General features: G+C 38.0%; 1 protein-coding gene across 1 annotated transcript in view; it reads left to right on the top strand.

Annotated features, from left to right (window-relative positions):
- JPH1 (junctophilin 1) overlaps nucleotides 1–13,174 on the top strand; it is an 88,722-nt gene extending 75,548 nt beyond the window's left edge. Inside the window, exons 4-5 of the mRNA XM_064267858.1 lie at nucleotides 3,637–4,283; nucleotides 10,569–13,174. Of these exons, the coding sequence (XP_064123928.1) occupies nucleotides 3,637–4,283; nucleotides 10,569–10,649 (728 nt within the window). The 3' untranslated portion in view covers nucleotides 10,650–13,174. The remainder of the gene's footprint in view (nucleotides 1–3,636; nucleotides 4,284–10,568) is intronic.
- Nucleotides 13,175–13,513: the final 339 nt, after the last annotated feature.

Raw genomic sequence — 13,513 nt, 5'->3', positions numbered from 1 at the left:
TGTGGATAGAGAAATATCACTTGTTTGTGCTGCTGCTGCTTTCTCTCAGAACTATGTCCCAGGGCACAAAGAAGGAATTCTGAAACAAAGGCTTCCCCTTTTGAATGATTGCAGTCGTCCTACCTAAATGTTTGCCTTTCCTAGTTCCAGTGAGATGCCTTTCCCTGGGCCAGGAATTCTTTTTTTTTTTTTTTTTTTGTATTTCCAGCCAGTCTTATTTCATCCAGCATTGTTTTTTGTTTTTGTTTTTTTATTGTACTTTAGATGAAGGTTTACAGAACAAACTAGTTTCTCAAACAGTTAGTACACATATTGTTTTATGACATTGGTTAACAACCCCACGACATGGTAACATTCTCAACCTTGGGTTCCTTACTACCAGCTTTCCTGTCCCCTCCTGCCTTCTAGTTTTTTTTTTTTTTTTCCTGCCTTCTAGTCCTTGCCCCAGGGCTGGTGAGCCCCTTTAGTCTCATTTTGTTTTATGGGCCTGGCCAATTTTTGGCTGAAGGATGAACCTCAGGAGTGACTTCATTACTGAGCTGAAAGGGTGTCTGAGGGCCATACTCTCAGGGTTTCTCCAGTCTCTGTCAGGCCAACAAGTCTGGTCTTTCTTTTTTGAGTTAGAATTTTATTCTACATTTTTTTTCAGCTTTGTCTAGGACTGTCTGTTGTGATCCCTGTCAGAGCAGTCAGTAGTGGTAGCCAGGCACGATCTAGTTGTACTGGACTCAGTCTGGTGGAGGCCATGGTAGATGTGGTCCATTAGTCCTTTGGACTAATCTTTCCCTTGTATCTTTAGTTTTATTCATTCTTCCTTGCTCCTGAAGGGGTGAGCCCAGTGGAGTATCGTAGGTGGCCACTCACAGTGGAGCAGGAATTCTTACTGCCATTTTTTATGTAGGATTTAAAAGAAAATTAGAAATTTAAAAAAAGGGGAAAGGGAGTACTTACCAGGTTTAGAGAAGAAATCTCAATTGTTAACATGCAATTTTGACGTATGTGGGAAACTTGACTTCCTGAGGGGCAAATTTACCTTTTGAAGGATGGAGAAAAAAAATAAATAAACCAAACCCATTGCCATCGAGTCAGTTCTGACTACTAGTGACCCTATAGATCAGGGTAGAACTGCCCCATAGGATTTCCAAGGAGCACGTGGTAGATTCGAACTGCCAGCCTTTTGGTTAGCAGCTGAAGCTCTTAACCACTAGGCACTAGGGTTTCTGAAGGATGGAGAGTAAGAAATAAATACCATCATGATTTTGGCCCTGTGTACAACCTCCAGTGGTGAATACTTGGGAGTTCTCATTTCTAGTTTAATGTATTACACGATATTTCATATTTTACCTTAAAGGATACACAGGAGCTATGTGACTTTTGGTTTTCCAGCTACTCTGTTTCCACATCAGTAAAATCTGGATAATAACACCTACTTATAAGATTTCGTTGAGGCTTTAAATTTTGGCAAATACCTGGTACAATAAATAGCAGTCTGATTGCAACAAATTATTACTCAGACCACCATTGGAAGAGCAATTACAAGTATAAATAGGCAGTATGGATTTTTTTAACAATTGAGGATAATTACTCTTGAGCCCGTCTGTAAATATTTTAAGTTAGTTTGGCTGAGTTGAGGGATTAGGGAGGAAGAAAATTGAACAGATGCAGTGCTGTGGAATTGACAAGAGCTGATCAACTCTAAGTAAACTGGTAGGAAAGGTCTCTCCCTTGTATACTCGTATTGCCAGTTCCTGCCCATTTGTAAAGAGGAGAGTCAGTTGCATTGTGTGTAACCTTGGCCCTTAAGTAGTGAAATTCAGCATGGCCATGGATGGAGTCCGAGCCCAGCGATTCAGGTGCCCTTATTATAGGAAAGGGGATAAGAGATAAAGTACATAGTAGGAGGGCACTGACCTAGAACACTACCTTTGACACCCCCAAGCTCTTCCCCCCACCGCCCCCATTTCTGGACCGCTGATAATCCTTAAACTCTCATCGTGTGGTGCTCACTGCTCACTTGTTTTTTTAGTCACCACTGGCCCCCAGGTTTCCCCACAAAATAATAATGGACCAGTCATTTTTTTTTTTAATGAAAATTTTCTTATTTATAAAAATAGCCTGTGATCGTTATGGAGCCCTGGTAATGCAGTGGTCAAGAGCTACAGCTGCTAATCATAAAGGTCAGCAGTTTGAATCCACCAGATGCTCCTTGAAATCCCTGTGGGGCAGTTCTGTTCTGTCCTGTAGGGTCCCTATGAGTCAGAATCAACTCGACAGTAACAGGGTATGATGGTCATAAACAACCGTGAAACATACAGAAAAAGAAAAAAAAAATCTTGAGACTTTGATGACCCCAGAAACACCGCCAATGCGAATCCCTCGTGTTCACGGTTATGAAAGGACTACGTGGAAGTTGTTTTGTGTAGTGCACCCTAAGCTACACAGGTGTTCCTAGGTAGCAGGTTTAAATGCCCACTTGATGAAGGATCATTAAAGTATGGCAGCTGCAGGTCCTCTCATTGTGTAGATACTTTATAAAATTTTCAAATACAGACAAAAATCAGCTTATGTCTTTATTGAAGTGTGTATGTTCAATGTTTTAGTTATATCATGAAATTTGAATAATTAATTATGGTTTTGTCACCAGTGCTCTGTTGATGTGAATTTCACCTCCCGGCTCTGCAAGTAGGAGGAACAGTGCAATTATTAGAAGAGTCAGAACTTTTTAACTTTTATGTCTATCAAAATAATAGAAATAATGGTATATACTGTTTTAAAAGCGCTTTTTAAAATTTTTTTATTTTAATGTTTCGCAGATTCATCACTGTTCTTTATCGATGCGTAGTATTCCATTATGTGAATATACCGTATTTTATTTATCCGTTCATCTGTTAATGGGCACCTTGGTTGCTTCCATCTTTTTGCTATTGCAAACAGTGCCGCAGCGAACATGGGTGCACATATATCTGTTCGTATAAAGGCTCTTATTTCTCTAGGATATATTCCAAGGAGTGGGATTGCTGGATCGTATGGTAGTTCTATTTCTAGCTTTTTAAGGAAGCACCAAATCAATTTCCAAAGTGGTTATACCATTTTACATTCCCACCAGCAGTATATAAGTGTTGCAGTCTCTCCACAACCTCCCCAACATTAATTATTTTGTGTTTTTTGGATTAGTGCCAGCCTTGTTGGAGTGAGATGGAATCTCATTGTAGTTTTGATTTGCATTTCTCTAATGGCTAATGATCGTGAGCATTTCCTCATGTATCTTTTAGCTACTTGAATGTCTTCTTTGGTGAAGTGTCTGTTCATATCCTTTGCCCATTTTTTAATTGGGTTGTCTTTTTGTTGTTGCGTTTTTGCAGTATCATGTGGATTTTAGAGATCAGATGCCTTTTTAGTAATAAATAATATTTTCTCCTGGGGAATGAAATGTGCTCGTGCCTAGTCAAAACGTTGTTTAAATAAACCTAAAAGAGAAGATTAATCTGATTTAGGAAAAAAAAGAAATGTGTGTGTATATTTATGTATCTGTTGACATAGATAGATATAGGTAAAGGGATAATTTGTGCAACCCTTTCCCTTTATTTTTATTTTATCACTTCCTTTTTTGTTGCCTTTTTTTTCTTTTTTTTGCAGGCCCTGATTACATCAAACAGAGAACTCAGGAAGGTGTAGATACTAAAGAAAAACCAGAAGAAAAGGTACCAGAAAAGCCACCTTCACCAAAGGAATCTCCTCATTTTTATCGCAAAGGCACGACACCCCCAGTGTCTCCTGAGCCAAGTCCCAAACAAGGTTACTCTCCCCAGCCTCCCTCCCCAAAGCCCATGAAGAAGCAAAACCCCAGCTCAGGGGCAAGACTCAGTCAAGACAAAAAGAGTGTGGCTGACGAGCAGGTGACGGCCATTGTCAATAAGCCCTTGATGTCAAAGGCGCCCACAAAGGAGACAGGAGCAGTTGCGTCCCAGTCCAAGTACTCTGGCCGCCACCACATCCCCATCCCCAGCAATGGGGAGCTGCATTCTCAGTATCACGGCTACTACGTGAAACTGAACGCACCCCAGCACCCTCCAGAAGATGTGGAGGAAGGTGAGGAATTGAGCCAGTCCTCAGCACTGGTGCACAGGCCACCACCAAACAAGTGGAGTCCCTCTAAATCTGTGACAAAACCAGTTGCCAAAGAAAGCAAAGCTGAGCCAAAAGCTAAGAAGTCTGAACTTGCAATACCAAAGAACCCAGCAAGCAATGATTCATGCCCTTCTTTGGAAAAAGAAGCCAATTCAGTAAGTTCTTTAAGAAGTGTTTCCTTCTCCTTCCTGTCCTTTGGTTCTTTCTGGTAGCAGCATGGGATACTGTGCATCTTAATAACAGGTAATTGATCAGAGGTTTAACGTAAAGGTTAACACATTTGTAGCTTGAGACATCAAGGCTCTCCAGGCAGAAATTCCTCTGTATTCACTTGGCCACCCACCTTAGACATAATTCAGATAGGTAAGCCTTTACCAGCTTATTGTGTATCACATTTTAGCAAGCTAGACCCTTTACCAGCACCTCCGTTACTTTCAGTTGTGATAGCCGTGATGGCTAAAAAAGTAATCGCTGCCACTGCCAAGAGCCTGCCACTCTTAGAGCTCCAGATAGGAAGGGGTCTCCACCATCAGTTTCTAAGTTCTTGGCCCTCCTTTTGACCTCTGCAATAGTAGCGTCTTTAGACAAAAAAAACCCACGATTGTTGACAAGGTACATATATTGTTAGTTGCCGTCCAGTCGGCTCCAACTCATGGCAACCTTATATATGATGGAGCCAGTCGGCTCTGACTCATTGTGACCTTATATATGATGGAACCAGTCGGCTCTGACTCATTGTGACCTTATATATGACAGAACCAAACGCTGCTGGCCCTGAGGCATCTCCATGATCATTGGTATGTTTGAGTTCATTGTTCTGGCTATCGTGTCAGTCCATCTTATTGAGGATTTCCCTTGTTTTCACTGGTCTCTGCTTTAGCAATCGTGATGTCCTTTTCTAGCAATTGGTATTTCCAGATGACATGTCCAAAGTAAGTGAGCCGAAGTCTCACCATCCTTGCTGCTTTGTTTTATAAACCAGTCTATTTTTTAATTTTTAAACTCTTGACATTACAGAACTAAATTGAAATTTATTAACATTCCACTCTTACATTTCTTACCGACAAACAGCAATGACATTCACAAGCCGAAAAAAACAAACAAAACTGAAAACAGGGGAAAAGCTTATGAAACTAAATATGGATCATAGCATTAACGGCTGAACAGAAAATGTGATTTTTAAGTTCTTAGCAGATGATAAAGTTGAGTAGAAACTGAACTCTTACAAATTGTTTAGAACCTGGAATCACTGACCAGAAGCATTCTGGTTGTGTATTGTTCCTAGCCCGATTGTGAATTATTCTTGTAAATATTTAATTTGAATTTTACATTAGTAGCCACACTTTGTAGCCAGACCATTTTTCTTTCCCAAATGAGAATGAAATTTTTCAATAATTTAAGAAAATTACTTTGTTCTTCTAACTACTCAGAGAGTATATGTTCTTACAATTTCAGTTTTCTAGTAGATGATAGTAATTTTCATTGACCAGTTTTTCAGTATCCAAGGTATTTATTATTGGACCAGAAAGCTCTTTGTTACTGATAAATGTCTACAGTCTCATTCAAATGAGATTTATTTGTTGAATGACTTCTATAGAATTAAAATCTAAAGCTAAGTATTTATTGATAAAAGAGAGAAAAAATGGGATGACTGACCTATTGAGAAGGTCTGCATGCCTTTGGAATAGAAGTATTGGGTTTTAAATAAGGGAAGAAGGCTCTGCCAACCCAGTGTTTACTAGTAACTTCATAGAGACACATTTGCATAATGGTGTGGATTAACATTTTGAACAATGAGAACATAATACAACTACCAGGTTCTTACTTCTATGTGTTCAGTTTACTCATAGGGTTGAGCAATTGAATGTATATTTGGCATTTTTTAGGTTTGGTTATTTTGCTAATATCTACAGAACACTAGTTCTTACCTTTTTAAAATTCTTATTTTTTTATTTATCTAAATGTAAATTAATCAGATTAACTGGATTAATTTCCTGAAAGTAACCTCCATAGATATAAATGATTTTTAAAACAAAATAACTTTATGGGATTCTGACTATTCAATAAAGAATCATTTTTTTAATTTTTTTAACATTCATATGTCAGTGTCCACCCAAAAACACCCAGTGCAGTGCCAGTCAGTGTCCGGATACTATAATTATAATATTTATCACTGTTGAATTTGTTGAATGTAATCATTCACTTCTCATTTGACCTTCAGCATTTATATTCAGAGGTTAATAAGGCCTTATGTCTATATTAGTATTAGTTTGCCTGATTTACATAAGGCAAATTCAGATACTGCAGGCCATATAATTCACACCTTGGGTACCCAGTGGTGGGTTCAGTTAACTTTCAGAACTCCACAAAGGGAAGTGAATGCCCTAGTGTCTTATACATTAAGGAAAAGTTGAGTAACCCAACTGTTACCTGTAGCAGGCTTTCTGTAAAACAATCCTAGCAAATATGTTTGATAAATTTATAGCCTTTTTATTTGAAAAAGCATCTGTTTGGCTTACGTGCAGAATCCTCCTGACTCTGACTCTCAGTGTTAGCCCACCGTCCTCCAGCTCAGGAAGTCACTAGGGTCCCTTTCCACACCCCAAGGGAGAGAGAAGGCCGAGCAGCCCTGTCCTTCCGAGCTTCAGCCTGCCTCTGCTGTGACAGGAAGAAGTCAAGACCGACTGGGTACCTTCATGTGAAGATTTTAACTATAAATGTTGTCTTCCTAACAGTAACGGAAAGCTGACTTTCACACTCCTGATGATTATTTTCTTCCGAGAGGGTTGGAAAAGGACAAAATCATTATAAAGGTAGTCACTGAACTACCTTTAAAATCAGGGAGTATGACATACAATTTTGAGGTGGAAAGACACTGTGTAATTTAGCCATTTATAAATAACTGTTGAAAAGTTCATAGAAACGAACTGAAACTAAAGCAGACATTTAAGAGAAAACTGGAATGAATCATTTAATGCTTTTTGTGGGTGACCAAGAGATCCAGTTTGAGTCAGAACCACCATATTTAGGGTGGAAGACCAAACTGAATCTGGAATTCCAGTCAACCAACTTATGTCACTGAGGCAGTATAGGCTAGTGGCTAAGAGTAACGAGCTCTGGTGCCAAACTTCCTTGGTTCAAAGCCCAGCTCTTTTGCTTACAGGCTGTGTAGTCTTGAGCAAGTCTCGTAACTGCTCCGTGCCTTGGTTTTCTCTGTACTTATATTGTAGGATTGTTGCGAAGACGAGATGAATAAATATTTATAAAGTTCTTAGCACAGTGCCTAGCACATAGTAAGTACTCAGAAACATTGGCTACTTTATTATTATGTTTGTTTCAACACTTTACTAGTGAAAGCATAAATAATTTATAGATTTTGATCCATCCTCAGGATTATGCTGGAGGGGCTGACCTCCAAGAAATACAGCAAATCTTCTGGATCGCAGGCTAAATCTTAAAAACAAAGTAGTAGGAGGGTAGGAGAAAGGGGGCTCTGGCAGGGATTACCCCACAACCTTCCTCAGGAAATATATGACTCTGTGGGCAGTGGTTACATGTGGACCCATGTCCCATAGGAGCACATTCAATGTGATACCGAAATCTTTGTAGGATTTGCAACATGGAAGCTGTGGTAGGGACCAGTAGAGACATCTTTTAAGCCATTTCAAATAGATGAGCGAAGGGCCTTCCAATCAGGAAGTTCAACCAGTTCTGAAAACTGCCTGTGCTTTTTTCTCAGCCATCATTCTGATAAGCTTCCAAGTTTATTTTGAGATTTACTTGGTCTTTGTTTTGAATTGATGTAAAACTTAAAGATCTTTATCATTTCAGATCTGAACCTCACATTAAAAAAAAAAGCAATTAAAAAATAACAGTAAATACATATAACTAAACTTTGCTATTAACACTAAATCCAGCCATGTGCTTTTCACGTGTTTTTAGTTATAAATAGGTAGTTATAAACTATGCTAATGCTTCCAGCAGAAAATTCCTCATAGTTTTAAATAAGGGACGTTCTCTTGGAAAAAAGAAAAAAAAAAAAAGATTTCTTGAGTTAAACCTTTACTTCTATTTCCAACCTCCCACATCTTATTTTATAACCACCGGAAAATCTTCTTCCAATCAAGACATAGATTTTGCCCTGCAACAGCTTTTTTTATTGCACCTGTCTCAGTCCGTCTTGAAAAGCAAGACTGATTTTTTTTTTTTTTCCATTTTGCTATTTTAAGCTACTGCTGGCCACCACAGTCATATTTATGGGCCTTCACCTTAAAGCTTTCCAGCCTGTGCCCAGCCCAGGTATCTGAAGAACACAGAGGTCATGTCTTGATATCTGCCTATTAACCGTAGCTTTCCAGAATTTATGTTTCGCCTGGTGCTGTTTGAACCTCTCTTTGCTGATTTACTCCCATCCTCACTGAGTCCTCTTTAAAAGCAGCTTTATAAATGGAGCAACGCTGGTAGGGTAAATATGTACATATGTGTATATGTTTTCAGCCAAGGTCACTGGATGGCACAAACAGTTAAGCACTCGACTACTAACCGAAAGGTTGGCGGTTCAAACCCACCCAGAGGTGCCTTGGGAGACAGGCCTGGCGATCTGCTTCTGAAAGGTCACAGTCTCGAAAATCATATCGGGCAGTCCTACTCTGCGTATATGGGGTCACCATGAGTCAGAATGGACTCAGTGGTGACTAACAACAACAAAATGCTTTCAATAGGGAAAAAAAAAAGTGTATATATGCAGGATAAAGCACTCATTATTCACTGAATCTGTATTACCAGTGCTGGGAGATGCAGCCAACACTTGAAGGAAGATAGTAAGCTAAATTCAAACTCAAGAGAATATCCAAACCCAAAATTATCCAACTCAAAAGGGTTAGGGAAATGCATGGAATCTTACGAGAATGAATAAATGAAATGGAAGTCAAAGGTTCAGGCACACCTTATGAAGTTGGCTTTTCTCTCCTCTTCCTCTTTTCTTGGAACTCCTATAAAACACCAAAGTCTACATTTTATTGTTCTGACCCAATATACTTCTCTTCTTCTTTCATTTCACAAAGTTACCTTTGGGGGTTAGGAATTAAATCCACTGACCCAAAGGACTTGAAGTGATTCCTAAAGTTCTTAACACACTCTTGAATAAAAGCTAATCAAAGCATGTAGAAGTAAGAGCTTTTCATTAATCTCTGGGCTGAGTCACATTGATAGAAGATTATCTCAGTTATTTACTGTTAGAAGAGTTTCATATATTATTTATATGTTCTAAGTTAACCAGAATTGAGAAGGACTTCTATTAAGTTAGGACATAACGATTCTAAAAGAGCAGTTGGTCTTTATCAACATTTCATGTTTTTTTCTGATACTATGGAAATTATAGACCCTAGAAGGTGGGCACTTTACCAATGGCAGTTGGACACCCCCCCTCAAAAAAAAAAAAAAAAATACAGCATCTTGAGGAGTCTAACATTGTTTTAGTGTAGTCGTATCTGACATTCAAATACAGTGCAACTATTTCCTCATCTGTAAATTAAGGACAATAAAACTAATTTTAACGGCCGGTTCAAACACTTTCAATGCTGTTTAAGAATTAGACACTATCTTAATAGTAAATACCAAGATTGTATCTTCATGGCCAGATCTGAAAAGATGTGTCAGAGGAGGTTTTTTTATTTAAAAAAAAAAAAAAAAAAAGTTTGGTTATCTTGAACTATCTGATATTTATTATAGTAATATTTATCAAAATAGGATTCTGCAGTTTGTTAAATATAACTTGATTTCTGAAACGTGGTTTGCCAGCAGAAAAATTAAAATGTAGACTGGCAAAATAATTTGTGAAGGTGTTCAACTTCGCACTTGCAGTTTTTACTTTCAAGAGGGAATATTGTCCCCAAAAAAGGAGCAGGAAAAAGCAAGCATCAGAAAACCTCATTTTGAGTTTTTCCTAAATTTTCTCTTGGAGACTTTATTGTCCTACAGATCTCACTCTCACGTTCCAGCTGCCTTTGTGAGGCATCAGGTCTTCCTCCTCATCTGAATTACACTTTAGCAACAAATGGGAACCAATCCAGTTCCCATTAGCACCTAGTTCCAGTTTCAGTGAACTTTGTCTCCCCCCAGACTGTCATCTTATGTTTTGCGATCGATAAGGTAAATTGTTTAAAGAATTGTTTTTAGGCTAGATCAATACTAGACTCATTTCTAATTGAAAGTTCAGAAATGGCTCCATCTAAATATAGCATTGCAAAAAATAAGTAAATACAGTGTTGCTATTTTTACTTTATACCTTTTGGAATGGCTGTCATTATTCATGACTTCTTTACTCCAGCACTTTCGGTTTGTATATATATGTATATATTGGCGGTCAGTTTTGTGAACAGATTTATACATTGATATTAACATGAAAAAGTTACACTTCTTTTATTCTGTTTTCTTTCCAGGGCCCTAATTCAGTCATGATTGTCCTGGTCATGCTGTTGAATATCGGGTTAGCCATTCTTTTTGTTCACTTTCTAACCTGACTGGAATTAGGAAAGGTAAGAAAAGAGCCTTAATTCCTCTATAAAATCCTAATATATATAACATTTTCTTATATTCAAATTTATAATTTTTTTTTTTACAACTACCTAGTGTCCTTCACTTTAATTTTGGCTGTGCCTGAATGTGATCCAGCATAGTTACTTAGTGATATAACTGTTTTGACCCTTCAGTGAAGTCATGACGACTAGTGGTGTTAGCCCACAATTCTCTACAGTGGTGTCATCTGCCTTTTAAGTGGCACACCTCAGTCAGACTCAGACACGGGGAAGGAGGCTTGGAATTAGGATGGGATCGCGAGAGAGATGAAACTTGGAAAATTCAGCCAGAGGACCTGTTCAGTTCCCCCTGGAGTGCTTTGTGGCTTTGGGGTCCTCTGAGGGCTGAAGGAAGCAGCCATGTTGGAGAGCAAAACTTAATAATAATTCTTTTTTAAAATCTACTGAAGCAGCCCCATCCGGCGAAGTTCTTGGCATTGGCTACTCCATCTGTCCCAGCAGAGTGTGACTAAACTGGAAATGTATGGAGCTGCATTTTTTCTTTTTTCTTTTCTTTTTTTTTTGATGGAAGTCAACAGCTGCCTTACTATTTTACCGTCTGACGTTTTTAGTAGGGAGCTGGGAAACGACTGCCTGAGGAACGCGGTCGCGGGATTGTGTTGCTGTGGAAGTGGTTCCAACGTTCACTCCTATCTCAGTAGAAGAAATAGGTAGCAGCATCACTCACCAGTCTTATGCCATGACCTGCTGCTTTAACATCTCCTAGAATGTTCTGGGAGACAACGTTTCCTTTGCTTGTGCACGACTATGTTCATTTTTGCCGTTTATTTAAATATGGTGTAGAGTCACAGACAACATGTGGTCCTGGCCAGAAAAAGCACACTTGTTGCCTCTCAAGGAAAAGAAACAACAAACTGCTAGTGAAAATGTGTTTCTTTTGATACAGATACATCATTTTCCTTGTCACGTATTTGTCCTAAATCTGTAAAAGGCTATTAATCTTTAAAGTTTAGCAATTCAAAGGCATTATATCTTCCTAAGGAATCATTTAATTTGAAATATCTTTAACTCGTCCGAGGTGAGTGAGTTCAACACTTAGGTAGTGCTAAATTTCAAAAGTGGGAAGGTGACTGAATTCTAAGAAATACAGTCGGAATTGTACGTGGATTGCTGTAATCGGTGTTTAAAAGATTCGGTTTCATTGCTGACGTACTTTACGACGAAATAAAACCTTGTCAGTGGCTGTGTTAATTCCCGTGGAAGTTAAGCAAGATGCTATTAATAGCTGCTTCTCTTTCTCCCTCCCACCCCCCGCGCTTCAGTTTTTGTTGCATACGGGCAGGTAGTACGTAAAGCCTCGTTAAGTCACTGCTTCTCATTATTTGCCTTCCGTGTTTTTCAAAGTCCATTTGTAATTTTAGAGGCTTAGAATTTTTATTTTAAATATTTGTCTTTTGAAGTCCTCTGTTATTCTGACATAATCTGATTTTTGCTGTTTTATAATTTATTCCTTATTACTCAGCATGCTTACTTAGAGAAACTATATGGTCATGATAAAAATAAATATTTAAAAAGAAATCAGAGGAGGAAAGGTGTCTTATTAAGTTTCTTTAAAACACTACATTGCGGAGCGGGAGCTATTCCTAACTACTTTTGAGATTTGCATGGCTTAATCAGAGATTCTTTCTACCTTATTAGCTACCTTTTCAATGCAGAAGAGACAGCTCCTAGGTTAGCACACGCATGGACTGAATGCTTCACCACCTGCTAGGTAGTAACCTGGTGGTGTTTTTTGCAGAAGTACAATATGTTGAGAATCCTGGGTGTGACCAATATGGAATAAAGAAGAAAGCAGAGAGAGAGCAAACGAAATTTACAACTTGTATATTTATTTATTTTTTATGTTTTGTTTGACTTTTAAATTTAGGAAGTACGTTTTTACCCAAGAACAAACATTGAAGTTCCTATCGGTCTCAATACTCTCACTGCTCCTTCCTGACCCCATAGCCCCTTATGCTGGGAAAGATGATTTTTTTAAAAAAAAATAAAATATTTACTCTTATTAAGTGTTTATTTAAAATACGTATTGCTTTGGAAATAATGGGTAACAGATAACTAAAGGATATGTTTATAAGGTGAGCATGTTGTTTCCATTTATAAATATATGTATGATTTATAAGCTTTTTTAAAATAAAGCTCAAATTGTTGGTATTTTTCTAAAATGTGCACAGCTGTATTTTACATGAAAGGCTCTTTCTAATGGGTTGTTATACTGTACACTACATTTTGGATAGCACATGAAGTCTGCCAATGTACTTAATAAAACAGGACTTTGTTTATTTAAAGTTTCTTGCTGTGAAAAAGAACTCCCTACCTGTGAGTTCCTTTATTTATAATCCTTGAAACCAAAATGTATAATGTACAGTTTTCACAAATGTATATGCTCTAATAAAAAAAGAAGTTGGTTATTAATAAAGTTGTAGGTGTGTTTCCTTTGGAAGTAAATTACTGTCTTGAGTAATGTGGAAATTCTTGGTGGTGGTGGTATTGAAAGACGTATCTACTGAAAATTTAACAAGAGGAATGAAAACAGACCAAAAAAATGCACAGAGAAGCCACATGGCAGAAAGTCATTCTGAGCCCTTCAAATATTTATGTGAAACAACATAAGATTCATGGCACTGTTTAATATCTTCATTAATTGGATTAGTGCCTTACCCAGGGATATAAGTCTGCTGCTATTTTTAAAGAAAACTCAGAGTTGAAGTAAATCTCCCTCCTGCATGGGTACTTTTCAATTAATTAAAGTTTTTGACCGTTGTGCCCCAAATAAATTAATATGTTGCAAT

The sequence above is a fragment of the Loxodonta africana genome, chromosome 14 (genome assembly GCF_030014295.1).
Source record: "Loxodonta africana isolate mLoxAfr1 chromosome 14, mLoxAfr1.hap2, whole genome shotgun sequence".
NCBI lineage: Eukaryota > Metazoa > Chordata > Mammalia > Proboscidea > Elephantidae > Loxodonta > Loxodonta africana.
Note: the sequence above shows the minus strand (reverse complement) of the source record. Positions and strands in the feature narration are given on the sequence as shown.